Source organism: Haliotis rubra, unplaced genomic scaffold (assembly GCF_003918875.1).
Source record: "Haliotis rubra isolate DU_JTF1 unplaced genomic scaffold, ASM391887v1 Scf117, whole genome shotgun sequence".
In the NCBI taxonomy this organism is placed as follows: domain Eukaryota; kingdom Metazoa; phylum Mollusca; class Gastropoda; order Lepetellida; family Haliotidae; genus Haliotis; species Haliotis rubra.
This window is the reverse complement of record NW_025765081.1, coordinates 1204318-1225111: the sequence shown is the minus strand read 5'-3', so window position 1 is coordinate 1225111 and position 20794 is coordinate 1204318. Positions and strand designations below refer to the sequence as shown.

The following is a 20794-nucleotide window of genomic DNA, read 5'->3' as shown; positions in this document are numbered from 1 at the left end:
GCTTACAATGACAATAGTAAGTACATAGAGGATATTTTGTTAATGTCAAATAACATGTAGATTTCATCTCGTGGTGTGACAAAGTTGATATGTTCATGAGTGGCGCATGTCAGGACTTTGTCAGACCACGAGATGAAATATACATGTTATTTGACATTAACAAAATATTCTATTTATTGTATTTTGATCATTGTTTATAAATGATCGAGTCATCGAGAAAGTCTGCATTTTATTACGCAACCCAACTACAGTCTAGCCCTTGAACAGAAAGTAGTTCCAGGCAAAAGTGATATTCTACTCAGTGAAATAACATGTTATTCTACTCTCTGAAAGAGTATAATAAAATGTTCCAATGCATGTTTATTTATTCATGGACACAACCTTTTCATGACATAGTTTTCCTTAACTGCACGCTGCATTGTGTCAGCTGTATTCATTATGAAGAAAGGAAATATTTGAAGTATAATCTGTAACCACTCCCTAAGATAAACGCGTAGGAGACAAATCCGTGTTGTGTCATTATTTTGTGGATTTCAATGCGTTGGCTATCAGGGTGTGATTACTATTCAGTAGCGTAATACGATTCCGGACACAAAACCCACGTCATTTACCGTGTAATGACAAGAGATAGCACAGCCTGGTTCCCTGGGTCTGTTGCGCCTGCGCTAACGCTCCGACACTGAGACCCAGGGAACCAGGCTGGAGATAGCACTGCTCGTGGGTACAGGTTCAACCGAAGCCTAACTTTACAGATTACTGATTATCTGTTTCAAAGTGAATGTCGGGGCGCATGTCTTGTTTGTCTTTTAATTCTATTGAAACATACACTTGACATTTTGCAGCTTTATGGCGGCCGTCTATAAATAATCGTGTTTGATAGATAAAACGATAGTGCATATACACGTACAGCCAAACCCTGTTGTGTCGACGTCTTCGGGACCAAGGGCAAAGTTCGACTTATCCGATTTTTCGACATATCCCTCAGCATAAGAAATGACCAAGTACCAACACGACTAAAGTGCTCGAAGCATCCACAGTAGGCTATACATACGAACAATACATCTTTGCAATGTAAATCTTCTTTCCAAATATCTTTACGCTGTATCAATAAGATTTGGATATACTTTGTCCGTCAGCAACTTCACTTACTATACAACTCCACCTTTCATAAGGATATGTTCCATGCCAAAGGGGGCGAAGGGGTAGCCTAGTGGTTAAATCGTCCGTTCGTTAGACCCGGGTTCGATTCCATAATCTCTCACTCATCTACCTATGCTACATAAAAATGATTCTCAAAATATGTCAGCTTCTTTGATGGGCATTTTAGAAGTTGAGTTGATGAAGAATAATGACAATTATTATGGATATACAACTTCTTTTATTCTGTGGAGGCGACGTTTCGACATAGTTTCTATTGTCGTCATCACTTGCTTGAAAACGACATTAGAACCTATGTCGAAACGTCGCCTCCACAGAATAAAGGTAGTTGTATATCCATAATAATTGTCATTACTCTTCCAAATATGTCAAGTGTGAATTTGAAGAGAATGACACATTTGATAATCCCTGATAAAAGTTTAGTGGTATATTTGTGTCCACGTCGGGCATATAGCCACGAGCAACGATACCTGTACATGACGTCACCCAATGTAGCCATCTGTGAGGCAGTCGTCACTCAGATGAAAAATCAGATGAGTGGTTTGAGCCACCACAGTGTTTTTGCAATCCCTTTACATGGAAGGTTTTGTGAACACCTCTTTTACGATATATAGCAGTTAATTCCCTAATGTATGTGTTTATGTGTTAAGCACTATATAATTCGTTTGCTGGAAAATCGTACCGATGAAATGGCCGATAAATATACAACAAATGGTCTTAAATGGCATGAAAGTTTGTCCATACCAAATCGTCACTATAATTTCAGACATTTGCATTGGATATGCACAAGAAATAGAACATCTAAAGTGTACCCCGAAACACAGGGATCGTCTCAAAACTTTTAGTCTGAAATATTTTCATTGTCACTGCCATTGTCACTGTCAACTGAAATAACAATTTGACTGAAATAACAATTTGACTGACCGCTGCATGATGTAATATGAAACACCAACATTTAAATGATCGTTTGTTAAACAACATTTCCTCTTCTTCTTGTCAACGTCTAAACTTATAGTGACGATTCTGTAAGGACAAATAACTAACTTTCGGGCCATTTAAGACGATTTGTTGCTTTCGAAGGTATATTTATCTGCCATTTCTTCGGTACAATTCTGCAGCGAACGGACTCAACTGTTGACGTATCAGATCGACATGGCGTCAATGAGATCTGTGCAATGTCCTTCAAACAAAGGCCACCAAGGTCAGGGTCACACAGAGTTCCTGTTAACACTGCTTCAGAGTGTGGTGACCAGATAAATCGATACATTGCATGCAGGGTGTAATATATAACCAATCACCTATAACCTATAACAAACATGTTGGTGATTTCAAGGCGATAGGGGATGCTGCTCGTGATCTATTTATATAAACCTACGACCAAAGATAACTTTACCATAGTTTTTCAATCAATCTAGTTTAAAAACCACAAACGATAAATCTATGAAGTAAAATATATTTTAAAGATCAAAATCTCAACAAAATCGTCATTTAAGATGCCAGACGTACAACAACCGATACTGACATACCACTTGCCAGACTGACTGACTGAGTTTGGTTTTACGCCGCTTTTAGCAATATTCCAGCAACATCACGGCGGGGGACACCAGAAATGGGCTTCACACATTGTACCCATGTGGGGATTCGAACCCGGGTCTTCGGCGTGACGAGCAACTTGCCAGAATTGAGGTGGGGTAGCATATATGCACATGGAAAACATTATTTTTCATAGCATCAAATCCAAATCTCAATTTAACTTACTAATGGATAAACTGACCCTCAAGGAATTATTAAATGGCAAACCTAAACGCAAAAAGAACGAAAAACTGCAGTTTATTTGCGGAAGCACACAAGGAGACACATTTTGTAGTGTTGATAACTATGGTCGTATGACGTTAGCAAGTCCGGTCAAGACTCTGGCATACAATCCTCCAAAAACCTCATAAGTATCAATAACCGATCACAATAAGTATCAATAACCGATCACAATAAGTATCAATAACCGATCACAATAAGTATCAATAACCGATCACAATGACCTTATCCAGTGACGATCTGGGGACAACAACACGTTGACAGATCTGTCACGACAACACGTTGCAGATCACGACAACACAACACGTTGACGTCTGTCGACTACCCGTATGCGCTGCTGATGACGCCAGTGTCAGGAATCGGATGATGTGCTTTATGCACGACACATCCCATGTGCAGCAACCTCTTTCAATATCCATGATCCCTCTGTAGGAAATATCTATGCATGCAAACACCTTGTCATGTAGCTTAACATTGCGTCTTACACCATCCATCCATCCATTTATTCCTTGATTCTTTAGTGAATGGGTGTGGTTTTTAGCAATATTCAAGCAATCTCACAGATGGTGACACCAGAAATGTGCTTCACACTTTGTACAAATATGGGGAATTCGAACCAGGATCTTCGGCGTGACGGGCGAACACTACGCTACCCCGCCGCCCCGAGTCACTGGTTTATTTTATTATAGCTTTCCAATTGTTGTCTATGTAGACAAATATACACCGAAGGAGCAGAAAAACACTGTTTCAAATGGTGAATCCATGTCCAACCTTAAATACCCCGTGTAGTACGTCATGTTGGACGATGCACATTTCTGTGACGTCACAGACTGATGACGTCATAAACACGCTATTTGCGACAGGAAGACGCTACAGCAAACTTTATCCCAGATATAACCACAGTTCTGAGAGAAAAAAGCGCAATACCTGAGGTAAGTATGTCTGAAATATTCCTCAAACGATATCTGTCAACAGGCATCGGAGGTGAAACTTGTATAAAGCGAAGAGAACAGTGAAAGATAATGAAATCTTGATGGCCTACTGTTGAGTAGAGACCATTGCTACTTCATCTGTTAAGTCTGTGTAACTACATGTTGTCTATCACGTACATGAGGTGGGACTATATGTATGCTGAAATAGTTTAATCGTCTCCGTGTGAAACGTCATAGAACAAGGCGTTTCGCGGAAGTCGCGGTGGCGGAGCGGGTTAGGCAGCTGACTTTGTGTGCTGGCGATTTGGTGCCTGACTCTGAGGGTGTGGGTTCGAATCCCGGATGGGACTCAACACAAAAAAGTACTAGAATTTGCACTTTACTAAAAAAGTGTTATCCCAAATATAACATATGTTACGTCACAGAACAATTTGAGGCCAGCAAAGAAATATGAAACTAGAATCGCCCAACACTTCATGTTCTCTTGATAAAGATGCTTCCAGTTCTGTCTCTCTGGTAAGAATACACGTTCCAGCGTTGGCTTCAGTCTACAAAACAAGCTACTCTAATATAAAGAAGAGAGCATTGAAAATCTTTACAAAATATGTTACAAAATTATTAAGTTCTACATCTTGTTCGAATTGTTCAGTTTATATCCCAGATTCCATGGTTGCAGGGGTGGCTATCAATTGCATTTTTTCCATTACAATATTATTGAGATATTCAAACTTTATATTGCTGTACCTATTCAGGTACATATCTAACAATAGCACTGCAGTAGTTAGGACATCGAAATTAGGACACTCTGCCTTCTTTTTTGTGTGTAATACCTTTAGTTTTTCAATACACGACAAAGGACAAAATGCCTACCAAATTGATTCCGGTAACATTTATCAATGTTTTCTGATTAAATATGGCTACAGAGATACAACCGTGAGTATGTCCAACCAGAATAAAACAAATAAGATACAGTAATTAACAGCTGGATCGATACCATCACTAGTTTAACACAGCATGGACAGAAACTATCGATTAAGCTGCGATCGATATATTGCCGTCGGGTCATGGGTACTTATGATGCACCGGTGATTTTTTAGTTTGTTTTGTTGTCGTTTTTTCACGTTTTTTAAACTTCTATCTAACATTACGGCTTGGGTTATTCTTCCTTGTGCCACACACCGTTATTAAAGTACCGAACCATATGTGGTCCCGATTCAGCTGTGGATTGAGATGTCCTACTCTGATTGTATAAAATTCGTACAAGAACCGTTGCCATCCCAATCATCACAGGTTTAACATCGTGTCATGTTTTATGCAGCGCTACAGATTGTGAAGTATTGCGATATCAGCAAAGTGGTTGCTGCACCCATTTTACGTACACAAACTATCTGAGTATCAGACAGACAGTTTGAAACAAATGCCACTTGTTATGGCGTGTGTATGTATGTACAGGCGTAACTCCAAAGGGACCAGTATGTCTGGTCCGGAAACTATTTATCGATTACTATGTAGAATATTAGGAATTTTATTAGGAAATTGAAAAATATGAGATTGACGGGACAAAACAAAACACAATAAGTGTGTGTGGCAATACTGATATGTTTGTTGTGATAAAAATACATATATACTCATGTAGTAGCGTCAGGATGTAGTTATTGTAGTGACAAGAACCACAAAGCCACTGGGGTGTGAGGCGGATGGACTTTTATTACAAGAATGTAATAAACAAAAGCTTTAGCCTGAAACATGTTAAAATGACAATATAAGTTTACAATCAATTGACAGGAATCACATTACTACATAACAAGTGAATTAACTTATCCAAATACTTAATTAAACACACACGTACATGTATATACATAACTAATCATACCTACTGTTGCCAACACGTTACCGTGACAACTCCACAGATATATAAATGAATACTATAAACATTTACAAATATGATGAATGTTACATAATATACAATGATAAATATAATTGAAATAACAATGATAACAACATACCAGGTTGGTATGACCTGAGCTCCTGCATTCAATGCAAAGGTGATACTGCTGGTTTTTACGTCATCTGCAGGATGAATAAATACCATGTGCAGATGATATTTACAACAAATGATTAAAAGATTAACTACGGTAAAAGCTACATACAACCACATCTAACCACACATACGCACATACATCCACACATGCACCCTATTTATGGTAGCTATAATAATGCTAATAGTAATAATGCTTTAATGTGATAGGAATATGGAAAATAAGATTATTGCTAAATATTATACTTAGATGAAATATAATTAATGATTATATGTAATGTTATAAATATATAATATAACACTTACACAACTCACTGTTCTGTGAGTCAAAACGTAACATTAACCTAACTCACTGTACTGTGAGCTAAACTTAAACTATAAAAACAGTATGATAACTCACTCTAATGCGAGTTATAACCTACACTAATAACAATGTCATAACTCACTATACTGTGAGTTACCACCACATAAAATATTTACACATAGTAGAAAGTGGATAACGAGATTAAACATACTTTAAACTATAGCCAATATAACCATCAACTATCACACACAAAACCACAATAAATATATACACAAGACTAGAGATTACTAACCTTATATACATGGGAAAAACACAGTCCAGATCACCATGATCTCGATCCTAGAGACTAAACCGCAACATGCGCGATGACAACCACATAAGATACTGACCAAGAGACTAGATGAAATTAACCTTTAAATACCTAATACCTTATACGCTTGGCTGAACAGAGAACAATAGAAATTACACACTAGCCTGAGCAAGGGACAAGCTTTAGAAGGGATTGCAGGGAGAAAAGCATGCAGTGCAAATGAGTATTGCTGAAATAGATTACATTTAAGATTAGATTGATGTTTAGAAGGGCTAAGGGTGTGATATAAAATGTTGAATATAAAATTATTGATAAAATGATTACACTTAGGTTATTTAATGAGATTGTATATCTCATCATGATAACACACATATTAAAAAGATTCACATGTTTATTATATTTACAACTATATACAATACAAAGTTGAATCTGCCACATTCCACGGGTACTCGAGTACTCGAGGACGAGTCGGGTTTAGCTGGACTCGAGTCCATTTTCAAGGACTCGAGGACTCGAAAAGGGGAGACAACTCGAATTATTGACGTTGACAGACTGTCTGCCATGTGCTAAGCATGAGCGGCCGTTAACGTCTAATATTAAGATAAGATGTAACTTGATTATCCCGGAGGAAATTCTTATACATCCAACTGTCTCAAAATGAATATATACACAGTTCACAAAAATATACACAATAATTACATGCAGAAAACGAATGCTATTTACACAATAAAACTGACATGATATAATTCAATTAACCACATAGGTAAAGAGGCTGAATAATTCTAGTTGTAATCACGTGATGGTGATTCAAAATATTTGTTGCATTCACGAATACTTGATGGTATGAAAGACTGTCGAACTCTGTTTGAGGGAAGGTAATCGACAGCAGCGTCCAGAAGGAAGTAGTTCAAAATGGTGAGATCAAATATGTCAACTATCAAATCTAATTTTAGTTGCCTTTGTGACAATCTGGCGCTCATAGATAAAGGGAATATACTTAAAAGACACCCCAGAAATTTTGCAAGCAGTATTAACAATTTTGAAAAGCTTGTTTTTGTTGCAATGAGACAGACTCCCATACCAACATAGAAAATTGTAGGTCAACACACTTTGAATAGAGGTTTGATAAAAACTGTCATTACTGTTTTGTCAATGCCTTGACAATAATAATGTTCAGAATCGGAAATTAGGCCAGTAACAGTGGCGTCATCTGCGAATTTCACAGTAAGCACGTCATATATTGACAAGTAACAGTCATTAGTATACAAAACGAAGAGTACGGATGAAGGAACACAGCCATTTGGTTCTGCAGTAGAGGTTGAGAGAAAAGAAGATTGATAGCCATTTACACTGACATACTGAGTTCTATGTACCCATCTGATAATGTTTTTATTAAGACCTATATTAAATATATATAGTTTACTCCTCATAAGGTGTGGCTGTATGGTATTAGTTGTTACAATTCTCTGCAGATGAGAGTAAATATTATACATCGTTTGAAATTTCACTTCTTAAAATGATAAGGTAACTATCTTGACAATTGATAGACATGGAGAAAGATAAAAAATCAAATGTATGGGCGTATCTTGATCTGGATAGAGAAAAGAGAAAAATAACCAAATGCCGCCTGTGCGGTATATCACTGCGTTTTGCAGGCAGTACAAGAGTGAGTGACTGAGTTTGGTTTTACGCCGCTTTTAGCAATATTCCAGCAATATCACGGCGGGGGACACCAGAAATGGGCTTCACACATTGCACCCATGTGGGGAATCGAACCCGGGTCTTCAGCGTGTCGAGCGGACGCTTTAACCATTAGGCTACCCCACCGCCCCTGGCAGTACAAGAAGTACGATGAAAAAAACAAGTGTCAAGTAAACATCCAAATACTGATTCTGACCAATGGGAAATGTTAGTCACATAACGATATGAAGTCGGAATGAAGTAAGTGTTCACTTGTGTGATCGGAACACATGTCATGCAAGTTACGCTATTGTTTGCTTGAAAGGTATGAATTTCGTAGTACTCGGGTCCGAGTCGAGTCTCACCCTCGAGTACTCGAGTCCAAGAAAATGGACTCGTTGAAGCCCTACTTCCTCCTGGACGCTGCTGTCGATTACCTTCCCTCAAAACAGAGTTCGACAGTCTTTCATACCATCAAGTATTCGTGAATGCAACAAATATTTTGAAGTATCACCATGTGATTACAACTAGAATTATTCAGCCTCTTTACCTACATGGTTAATTGAATTATATCATGTCAGTTTTATTGTGTAAATAGCTTTCGTTTTGAGCATGTAATTATTGTGTATATTTTTGTGAAAGGCTCGTTGACTTGGTTGACACATGTCATCGGTTCCCAACTGCGCAGAACGATGCTCATACTGTTGAGCACTGGATTGTATGGTCCAGACTCGATTATTTACAGACCGCCGACATATAGCTGGAATATTGCTGAGTGCGGCGTAAAACTAAGCTCACTCACTCACTCATAGCTATGTATACGTCCACAGTTTTACATGACTGACAAGATGCATGTTTAGATGTGCATTGCACGATGTCTATTATAATGGTATGTCGTCTCTATCATAGAGACAGGCGTCTCTGGTTGTGGATACTTGTTTAAGCTCCAAGTAATAATAATGTGTCCATTTATATAGCTCCAAACTCCACCCCAGATATGCTCTTAGCGCTAACAATCAAAGCACAGCACAGTATTACCCCGGATAACCCAAGCTGCATGTTAGGCGCTAGAAGGTTAATAGTCACAGGACTTGTTCCACCGGGTACCCATTTTCTGTTGGGTGAACAGAGGCAATTTTGAACAAACTCACTTGCCTAGGATGCTTTGTTGTGGGGGCAGACCGAAGTCCTAGAACCTCTCAGAAGTCAAGCTGCCAAACACGGCAACCCACCCAACGACTCTCCGCGCTCAGCGTTGCTTAACTTCACCTGATTGTGACCTGAGCTATACGCACATGACCACACACCACTACAACAAACTGACTGACTGACTGACTGACTGACTGAGTTTAGTTTTACGCCGCTTTTAGCAATATTCCAGCAACATCACGGCGGGGAACACCAGAAATGGGCTTCACACATTGTACCCTTGAGGGGATTCGAACCCGGGTCTTCGGCGTGACGAGCCAACGCTTTAACCACTGGGCTACCCCACCGCCCCACTACAACAAACAGTTAGGCTATTAAAGGCAATGGTCGTCAGCTGATGGTGGAGGTGATCACGTCAACATCAACGTGGACATCATCACCAAACAACAACATACCGCATCCGTGGTGTAGTGGTTAGAGCGTCCGCCCGGAGAACGGAAGGCCGCGGGTTCGATCCCCGACCGCGTCATACCAAAAGACGTTAAAATATGGTACTTGTTGGTCCCTGCCTGGCGCTCGGCATTAATGGGTACAACAAGGACTGGTCGGTTCGGAGTCAGTATAATGTGTCTGAGTGGTGTATTCATGCTTCACTGCGGCATGGTATCTCAGTGTGCTAGCACTATTAAACCAGCTTCAGTCTGGGCTAGTACAAGCAGCCGCACATACACATACACACGCATGCACGTCGTCATATGAGCGAAATATTCTCAAGCACGACGTTAAACCCAATTTCACCTCACCTCACCTCACCAAACAACAACACGACAATTAATATGTTCAAGGTAAAAATGATGAGATAATGAATAGGTATAATTAGAAACGCATGAAGTAACACGCCAGTCAGACGTATGCAGGTAATAAGATCATTTAAATTCACTTTACTGCATTGGATATTGATGATTAAATTGTTTACTTCGATATTAAAAGGAATGAGCCAGTATTCTCAATTCTGTTTGATCATTAGCAGTTAATGATTGTTCTAGTTCGATAAACTTCTGCCTTGTAAAGTATTTTGTGTGTGCATAACTCTTAACGTAGATCATCAAAATAGCACATAGTGGAATAATGATAATTAGTGCATGCATGGTGTTCTCGTGCCATGGCTTAAAGTCAAAGTCGATCTTCATGTACCTCAAATGCCCCATCTTCCATTCTCTGTCGTTAGAGTTTCTTATGTCAAAGACAGGAATACACAATGGATTTGTGAGAGACACACCTTTCTAGTTTTATTTAATGTATAAATACTCCATAAAACAGGAGGGCTGTCTACTAAACCTGTCCATGTTTGACAAACTAGATCCGAGATACGCTCTTATACATAAACCGACGTTCAAAAGAAAGTACACACCTGATTCTTTGGTAAAATATTTTCTTTAAAACAGCATCAATATCTAACAAGGTGTTTTGATTCTGCCTTGTCACAAACATTGTGCAAGTGTTTCCGAAACACCACAGATATTGTACCCAATTACAACATTGCTAGCAAAATATTTATGGTGTTATTTGGAATAGTCCCAAAACACCAGGTGTGTACTTTCTTATGTACGGCAGCATAGATATTCATTTTGTCCATACAAGGGTTCTGACGAATTTCAGATAGAAATATATATATGTTTTTTCCACAAATAGAATATTTTGGTACATATAACAGCACGCGATAGTGTATTATTAATGAGTGTTTACCAGTTCACCAACAGTCTCTATATAGACACCAGTAATGGGAACTCCCCCAACAGCGTGTAATGAGGTGCACTCATTTAACCTACCCGTGAAGATCCGGGTTCGAAGTGATCTTCAGTAACACATGCTAGTCGAAAGAGGCGTCTAACGGGATCGGGTGGTCAGGCTCGCTGACCTTGTTGACACATGTTACTGTATCCCGATTGTATAGATCGATGCTTATGCTGTTGATCACTGGATTGTCCGGTCCAGACTCGATGATTTACAGACCGTCGCCATATAGCTGGAATATCGCTGAGTGCGGCGTAAAACTAAACTTACTCGGTCAAAGTTAAGCTGCGGCAGGGTTTGTCAGTGGGCTAGCACTACCAACTGAAAGCCATTTATATCATATTAACATTATCTTCCAAAAGGTAGTGATCAGAAAAAATACCTTAAAAATGAACTATTTTGTAAATTTTGGTGGCTACAGGTCTATAGTATTTTGCTGAGGCTGCAACTGTTTTGGAGTGAGTGAGTTAATATTTAACGTCACATCGGCAATATCTCAGCCATATCGTGACAACTGTTTTGGAATCTACCCGACTGCAACATTTGAACAACTAGGGGGAAACTATACATATGGGCATTAATCAAGCACCACCCACTAGTTTAGATGTGGTATTACGAAATGCTTACGTGTATCGTAACTTAACCTAACGTAACTACAGTCATTTTCCAATTTCCATTTGATATTATTATTATTATCATTGTTATTATTCACTGTAACGAAAGTTTAGAACTTTAAAAATAAGAACTATATTTAGATACCTTTCTTCAGCACCGACTACTAACTTCATCAACCATATAATATATAAGCTTCAAGTGTGATCTTCGCCAGCAAACGTCCTTGGATATCTCGGTTTGTCATATAATCTAAGGCCATGGTCATAACATTTCTGAATAGATCGGCTATTTTCGGTGAAGATAGTTCAGGTGACTCGAAGTAGTGTGCGCTGAAAGGAAAAGAACGGAAAGGGACGAAGTTGGCCGAAAGTTGGTATAGGTGGCTTGGTCACCAAATCACGTAGAACGTCATCTCCTAGTGTGTACACATATCAGTGATGTCATAGAATAATGACGTCATATTCATGCAAATGTCGACAAGGAGACACTATTTCTGATTTCTTCCGAAGAAAGTTACGTTATCTGAGTGAAAAAGTCACAAAATCGTATGTAAGTACATTGGAGGCGAATCGTAAGCTAGTAATCCTCAATATGTTGCTCGGTGTAAGCTTGTCGGGCAGTAGAAACAACATGATAGGTGATCTAATGATACGTGATCTAGGCAACGCTACGAATATCCAACTTGGTCACGAATTCGAGTCTTATTCACGGGATTCGCAAGCTTAAGATTCGATATGAATTCAGATGCAAACATTACAAACGTGAAATGGATGTATACTGCTAAACAAAGTTACAGATCACGAATATTCCGGGGATATTTTTATGAAGGTCAGTGTTCAGTTTTCAATCCCCCAATTATTCCTTTCAAAAAGTCATGATCCCAAACTTGTTTTGTTCGATATGGATGAATAAGGCATACACCAATTGGTCTATTCTGCTCGGTCTGACACTGGTAACTTCCCTATATCTAAGCAAGTATTGTACTACATCATGGTGTTTCATTGCTGATCTGCCAGAATAATCAGGACAAACATGGATACCTGCGTGTATTCTACCTGTCTGACGCTTACTGTCTTCAGACTATGCATGTTAGATTGGGAATGTTGCTCTTTCACGTGAATTGCTACTCTAGGTCTGGGACGTGTCTACCCGTGTCGGGTAAATAATTTATTCCTTGTTTCCTGAATAAACTACCCGGGCCAGTTTCGTCCGCAAAGTCTGATATGTTGCCTAATTTCATAGTTCTAACTAAGATAATGAACCAACGTACAGCTTGTAATGGTGCCAGGTGCGTTAGTTATGACTGAAATATGACCCAACCACAGAATTTTGGTTTCAGTCGCTATGACTACCAAGGGAATTAGTCCAGCATATAACTAGATGACACGACTTTGCACTATACCAAGGTGTGCTGGATGTAGGCCTTGGCTGGAATACGAGTTTATTCATATGAACTACCAAGGGAATAAACTTTAAATGGAATTGTAACAGTACCAAGTTGTGTTCAAATAATGCTGTCTGAGTACAGGGTACACAAATTCTACCAATCCCAGCCCTACCCTACTCAGATACTGTCAATCATGGCCCATCCAAGGAAATTGTTTTACTGATGACTTTATCAATATATATAAGATTGTCTACATACAGACTGTTTTGATGCTATTTCCTATTTATAGTTGTAACAGTTCAATCCAAATACCCCACAGGTAATTCATTTGGATGTCCAGTGCCTATTCAAAAAGGTAATGTGGGCGAAAGAATTCTTTCCTGATTTAGCAGAATGAACAATGCCTGAATAGGGGTGCAGTGATACATGCTGATACTCTTTACAATACTTCACTGTTGGATCCAACATGTACCATCAGGATTCTCATGCCAGGGACCAGAAGCTTCCTTTTATTTAGAGTACCATAGGATCCAGTAAGCACACTTTGTACCATGACATCAAACATGTACCTGAAGGTTTCTTATATTTAGTGTACCAAGTCAAAGTGTACCATAGGATCCAGTAAGCACAGTGGAGAATAGGGTCCGGTCCATTCTTTGTACCATGACATCAAACATGTACCAGAAGGTTCCTTATGTTTAATGTACCACAGGATCCAGTAAGTAGTGGAGCATAGGGTTCGGTCCATACTTTGTACCATGACATCAAACATGTACCAGAAGGTTCCTTATGTTTAATGTACCATAGGATCCAGCAAGTAGTGGAGCGTAGGGTCTGGTCCATACTTTGTACCATGACATCAAACATGTACCAGAAGGTTCCTTATGTTTAATGTACCATAGGATCCAGTAAGTAGTGGAGCATAGGGTCCAGTCCATTCTTTGTACCATGACATCAAACATTACCAGAAGGTACCAGAAGGTTCCTTATGTTTAATGTACCATAGGATCCAGTAAGTAGTGGAGCATAGGGTCCAGTCCATTCTTTGTACCATGACATCAAACATGTACCAGAAGGTTCCTTATGTTTAGTGTACCATAGGATCCAGTAAGTAGTGGAGCATAGGGTCCAGTCCATTCTTTGTACCATGACATCAAACATGTACCAGAAGGTTCCTTATGTTTAATGTACCATAGGATCCAGTAAGCACACTTTGTACCATGACATCAAACATGTACCTGAAGGTTTCTTATATTTAGTGTACCAAGTCAAAGTGTACCATAGGATCCAGTAAGCACAGTGGAGCACAGGGTCTGGTCCATACTTTGTACCATGACATCAAACATGTACCAGAAGGTTCCTTATGTTTAATGTACCATAGGATCCAGTAAGCACAGTGGAGCACAGGGTCCAGTCCATTCTTTGTACCATGACATCAAACATGTACCAGAAGGTTCCTTATGTTTAATGTACCATAGGATCCAGTAAGTAGTGGAGCATAGGGTCCAGTCCATACTTTGTACCATGACATCAAACATGTACCAGAAGGTTCCTTATGTTTAATGTACCATAGGATCCAGTAAGTAGTGGAGCACAGGGTCCACTCCATTCTTTGTACCATGACATCAAACATGTACCAGAAGGTTCCTTATGTTTAATGTACCATAGGATCCAGTAAGTAGTGGAGCATAGGGTCCAGTCCATTCTTTGTACCATGACATCAAACATTTACCAGAAGGTTCCTTATGTTTAATGTACCATAGGATCCAGTAAGTAGTGGAGCATAGGGTCCAGTCCATACTTTGTACCATGACATCAAACATGTACCAGAAGGTTCCTTATGTTTAATGTACCATAGGATCCAGTAAGTAGTGGAGCATAGGGTCCACTCCATTCTTTGTACCATGACATCAAACATGTACCAGAAGGTTCCTTATGTTTAATGTACCAAAGGATCCAGTAAGTAGTGGAGCATAGGGTCCAGTCCATACTTTGTACCATGACATCAAACATTTACTAGAAGGTTTCTTATGTTTAATGTACCATAGGATCCAGTAAGTAGTGGAGCATAGGGTCCAGTCCATACTTTGTACCATGTCCCTCAAGTCCACTGTACCACAAGATCTAGCTAGTATTTTGGAGCATAGGGTCCAGCTCATATCACATACCATAACATAATATCCTGCATGTACCAGTAAGTTCCCGATCTTTCATGGTCATGTACCATAAGATCCAGACTATTCTGTTATAAGGTACAGATCAAAGACATTACTTCAAGGTAGATCATCTTTGTATCTAGGTCATTCATCAGTGATAATATATTTTATTCCAGCTAAAATGGGTAGGAAAACAAAGCTACCCCCACTTCGGCCACCGAGCTGCACAAGCCCGATCTATGACCCTGGAGCCAGGGATCCTCGCCGTGTGCGTCTCCCACAGATTGTCAACACCCCACTGGTGACGACTGTACAGGGACAGAACAACCTTGGACGACGTGTCAGACCACCTACAGGTTGGAGATACAATCAAAACAGATCTGTGTCAAACTCTGTCTACTTTACATTAATATTCTCAGCAGATGTTAGGCAAACAATATTCACTGTTATACGCTGGGTTTGTTGAACAGAAAATGTTTGTGACAAATCTCAGGGATCAGACTACAGTGTTTCTCACTGAATTATGATACATGTTGACAGTCTACATGCAGCTTGAAATTTTTCTTTTTAATGCCTTAATATTATTTTATATATAAATTGATGTTTTTCAGCTCAGTGATGCTGCTTACAGATTTTGAGGCAGGACAGATAGTCAGTGCCATTTATTTCAAATCATGCAAAATAATCCTACCCAAAATTACAACACAGTTCAGAGGTAGAGGGGGCTACATCTCCTGCAGTAATGAAATTCCCCTCAACCTTCCCAAATAGGATTTCTGACATAGTATTCAACAAATATTCATTTGTGTCACTTACTCTGTACGTAAATTTTAGTAAATTTTAGTAGTGTGCCTGTGTTTCGTTCACATTTCCATTCACATTGTACAATCATCGCTTCTCCATTAAAATCATCATCACCCCCCATTGTCATAAATTATGAACGGTCCCTTAGAATATGTAATGACGTGGTATTTTGATTATACTAGATTTTGATGTATGCTGAATATAATATCCCTGTCACCTCTGTGTATGAAGAAATAAAGAATATTTCAGAGGCCTCTGGTCAGGCTGTCGTTGAAACAACAATGTTGTTTGTTTCAGGTTCTCACCACAGCACATCAGTGCACTCCGTGAACTACTTGCCACACCCACCTTGCAGCCGTGAACCAGCAGCCTACAATGACAACACCCAGATGCCTCACCCTAGTTTCAAGGACTACCAGGTCAGACGACCAGTCAACTCCCAGTTGGATCTGACCCTGCCAAGCATCAACAATGGACTTTCACGTAGACATGTCCGTTTGCTCCGGAGACAGCAGATGTCTCACATGACGTATGGTGAGTTGTTCAGGGCGATGAAACTAACCAGGATCTTATGGCCATGGCATGTTTTATTTATGATATGGGTTGTAGAATTATTGTTTCAAAGCCCTGTGACCAGTTTGGGTTTGATTGTGTGATTGACCTGGATCACTGTGACCAGATTAGGTGTGACAATGTCCTTGACCTGGACCACTGTGACCAGACTGGGTGTGATTATGTGATTGACCAGATCACTGTGATCAGATTGGGTGTGACCTTGATTGACCTGGATCACTGTGACCAGATTGGGTGTGATTGTGTGATCCAGGTCACTGTGATCATCTTGTAGATTTCATATGCCATTAAACATAGTAAGTCTGACATTACAATTCAGACAACGTCTGGCATTCCTTGAGCAACTTGTAGGCATAAATGACCAGTGAGTCTAACTATTGTTGTTGTGTAGGTGGGAACGAGAGACTCAGCCCTCAAGGAGGACCTGGAAGCAGCCACCACTCTCCTGAAGCAGTGCCTCTAGCGATCCATGGACAGAGGATCTACACCCCATTTACTCGCTCCCCCGGGGAAGGCATGGAGGACCCAGTCTCAGACGTCAGCTCCGAGGAGATTTTCCCCTTGGGTAGGTTCAGTGTAAGCTTTGAGAAATATGGCTATCTTACTGATGCAGATGCAACATGCAATTGTCCTCATGGCCAACTGGTTAGAACTAGTAAGAACTGGTTCCAAGTGACCTCTGTTGTATGAGGAGACATTTACGTACTGGCAGTCAGATTGCATGCCCTCTTTGTCAGGTATTGAATTTCTTAAGGAGAAAGCTTAGTCAGCGTGTGTACAGTGATGGCACTATACTGAATATCATGAGCACAAGATGCAGAAAGTTTTTAATCTCGGAGAATGATTTGGAATAAAATATACTCCAGAAATGCAAAGTACCGAAGAAACTAGACCATAAGTAAGTGACAATGCATTCAAGTTTCAGGTATGAAAGCATTTAAATACTGATACCAAATCCTAATCTGCCTCTTCTGCAACAGGTGGATCAGACAGCACAACCACAGTGCAGCGCCTCAACCTGTCCGAGGTACCATCTCTCAACCTGCCACAGATCCCCAGGCGATCTCCACGACTCCTCACACCCCGGCTGATGGCCCAGGACTACGCAGCTGATGACATGAGGTCACCCAGCCCCAGCACATTACCCCATCTTCCTCGCATCAGGAAACACAAGAGGAGGGCCGCCACTGATGATTGCTAGACAACTCTTGAAGACACAACACAAGTATTTCAAAATCAATATTTAGGCAGTTAAGGTGAAACTTTATTTAGATTTTATGTAACATTTGGCAACAAAGAACCTATTTTCTAGTTAAAGAGTGTCTTTTCAGGTCTTCAAAAGTGAAATTATATTTAATACTAGCAACAAAATTTGGGGTTAATTGGTACATGGGTAGCTATTTTCCTAGAAAACATTACGAGCAACGTTTCGAACAATATAAAGGGTAAGATTTCTATTGATACCATTTTAGTATAGCAGTGAATTCGACAACTTGTGTTCAACTTTTATTTGACAGTTATGATGAGATATTTTAGCCTTTTCTTGAGGCATGCGATTTTGTTATTACTGACATTTTGCCTTACTTTTTAAGGCTATATCCTACTGAGAACCCTGTGATACTGTTTCATGATATGTTTTAACCAGATTTTTATGAAGTATTGCCACAGTATACAATGTACAGTACACTGATTGAACTCACGATGCCTCAATTTGCCAGACACTGAATTATATGTAGGGCTGCTTTGAGGATAGAGGAATATACATATCTTGCAAAACATAGGTCTTATGACAGTGTCCACCAAGTTAGCATACTGCTCTGACTCAGAACACTTTAGTAGTTTCCTATCCAATATGGACAAGTATTATGTAATTTATAAGGTCTTTTCAAAATGATGATGCAGTTCAGTGTTATCACGCGTTTTTCAATGGGGCACAAGTGAAATGATATTACTTTGAAGTAATGATGCAACAACTGGCCATGTTATTTTCAGAATCTAGTCAATAAACTAAGAAATTACCTCATGTTTGTTAAGTGGATTATATGAGATATTAATCAATCAATAATTGCATTTGTGCTCTAAATGTCATCATTGAATGTGAAGTTAGCAAAATCACAATAACTAACCTGAACTGCTCAATCAAGCTATCAGTTATACCACAAGGGTTGGGAGTTGAAGAAGTAATTTTCTTATTACCTGAACATGTGTGAAGCTTGGTATTGACATATTGGTATTCAGTTTTACTGATAAAAGTATCTAAGCGATGTCATTCATGGCCATGGGTGTTTTGACAGACATAAAATGCCACAGCTGTTACATACAATTGATCACAGCACATATCCATCATTTCATGGTTAGAGATAGTCTGTATCATAGAGTCATATCATATCTTGAGTCAAGGTCATCTGTCAAACTTGATGCCTTGGTCAGAGCAACATGACCATCTCCACTTCTGATGCAGCTGTATCTCGTAAGATCACAGAACATCATTCGGTATCAGCTGTACTGAGGTCACAGATGGGATTCAACTTCTGATGTGCTTATCAGACACCTGGTTTACGATAGAGATAATCTGCCAGGTGACACCTTGTCTACCATAGAGGCTAACCCAATCTGCCAGGTGACACCTTGTCCACCATAGAGGCTAACCCAATCTGCCAGGTGACACCTTGTCTACCATAGAGGCTAGCCCAATCTGCCAGGTGACACCTTGTCCACCATAGAGGCTCACCCAATCTGCCAGGTGACACCTTGTCCACCATAGAGGCTAACCCAATCTGCCAGGTGACACCTTGTCCACCATAGAGGCTAGCCCAATCTGCCAGGTGACACCTTGTCCACCATAGAGGCTAGCCCCAATCTGCCAGGTGACACCTTGTCCACCATAGAGGCTCACCCAATCTGCCAGTTGACACCTTGTCTACCATAGAGGCTAACCCAATCTGCCAGGTGACACCTTGTCCACCATAGAGGCTCACCCAATCTGCCAGGTGACACCTTGTCTACCATAGAGGCTAGCCCAATCTGCCAGTTGACACCTTGTCCACCATAGAGGCTCACCCAATCTGCCAGTTGACACCTTGTCCACCATAGAGGCTCACCCAATCTGCCAGGTGACACCTTGTCTACCATAGAGGCTAGCCCAATCTGCCAGTTGACACCTTGTCCACCATAGAGGCTCACCCAATCTGCCAGGTGACACCTTGTCCACCATAGAGGTTAACCCAATCTGCCAGGTGACACTTTGTCTACCATAGAGGCTCACCCAATCTGCCAGGTGACACCTTGTCTACCATAGAGGCTCACCCAATCTGCCAGGTGACACCTTGTCTACCATAGAGGCTAGCCCAATCTGCCAGTTGACACCTTGTCTACCATAGAGGCTAGCCCAATCTGCCAGTGACACCTTGTCTACCATAGAGGCTAGCCCAATCTGCCAGGTGACACCTTGTCTACCATAGAGGCTAGCCCAATCTGCCAGGTGACACCTTGTCTACCATAGAGGCTCACCCAATCTGCCAGGTGACACCTTGTCCACCATAGAGGCTCACCCAATCTGCCAGGTGACACCTTGTCCACCATAGAGGCTCACCCAATCTGCCAGGTGACACCTTGTCTACCATAGAGGCTAACCCAATCTGCCAGGTGACACCTTGTCCACCATAGAGGCTAGCCCAATCTGCCAGGTGACACCTTGTCCACCATAGAGGCTCACCCAATCTGCCAGGTGACACCTTGTCCACCATAGAGGCTAACCCAATCTGCCAGGTGACACCTTGTCCACCATAGAGGCTCACCCAATCTGCCAGGTGACACCTTGTCTACCATAGAGGCTAGCCCAATCTGCCAGATGAAACATTGTCTACCATAGAGGCTAACCCAATCTGCCAGGTGACACCTTGTCCACCATAGAGGCTCACCCAATCTGCCAGGTGACACATTGTCTACCATAGAGGCTAGCCCAATCTGCCAGGTGACACATTGTCTACCATAGAGGCTCACCCAATCTGCCAGTTGACACCTTGTCTACCATAGAGGCTAGCCCAATCTGCCAGATGAAACATTGTCTACCATAGAGGCTA

The 20794-nt window shown here is 40.5% G+C and overlaps 1 protein-coding gene across 2 annotated transcripts; it reads left to right on the top strand.

The window, feature by feature from the left end:
* The first annotated feature begins 3827 nt into the window (after window positions 1–3827).
* On the top strand, window positions 3828–19407 carry LOC124257614. 2 transcript variants are annotated; one of them, XM_046691727.1, is made up of 5 exons: window positions 3828–3902; window positions 15512–15691; window positions 16437–16673; window positions 17104–17277; window positions 17693–19407. In XM_046691727.1, exons 2-5 carry the CDS (start codon window positions 15517–15519, stop codon window positions 17911–17913), a joined length of 807 nt encoding a protein of 268 aa, XP_046547683.1. In that variant the 5' UTR covers window positions 3828–3902; window positions 15512–15516; the 3' UTR covers window positions 17914–19407. The 2 variants fall into 2 exon arrangements, with proteins under 2 accessions (XP_046547683.1, XP_046547675.1); XM_046691719.1 differs by lacking the exon at window positions 3828–3902 and adding an exon at window positions 12258–12341.
* Window positions 19408–20794: the final 1387 nt, after the last annotated feature.

Coding starts and splice junctions, on each gene's coding strand:
- LOC124257614 (XM_046691727.1), top strand. CDS start 15,517: ATGGGTAGGAAAACAAAGCTACCCCCACTTCGGCCACCGAGCTGCACA. Junction 16,674..17,103: donor GATGTCTCACATGACGTATG/GTGAGTTGTTCA, acceptor GTTGTTGTGTAG/GTGGGAACGAGAGACTCAGC. Junction 17,278..17,692: donor CGAGGAGATTTTCCCCTTGG/GTAGGTTCAGTG, acceptor CTTCTGCAACAG/GTGGATCAGACAGCACAACC.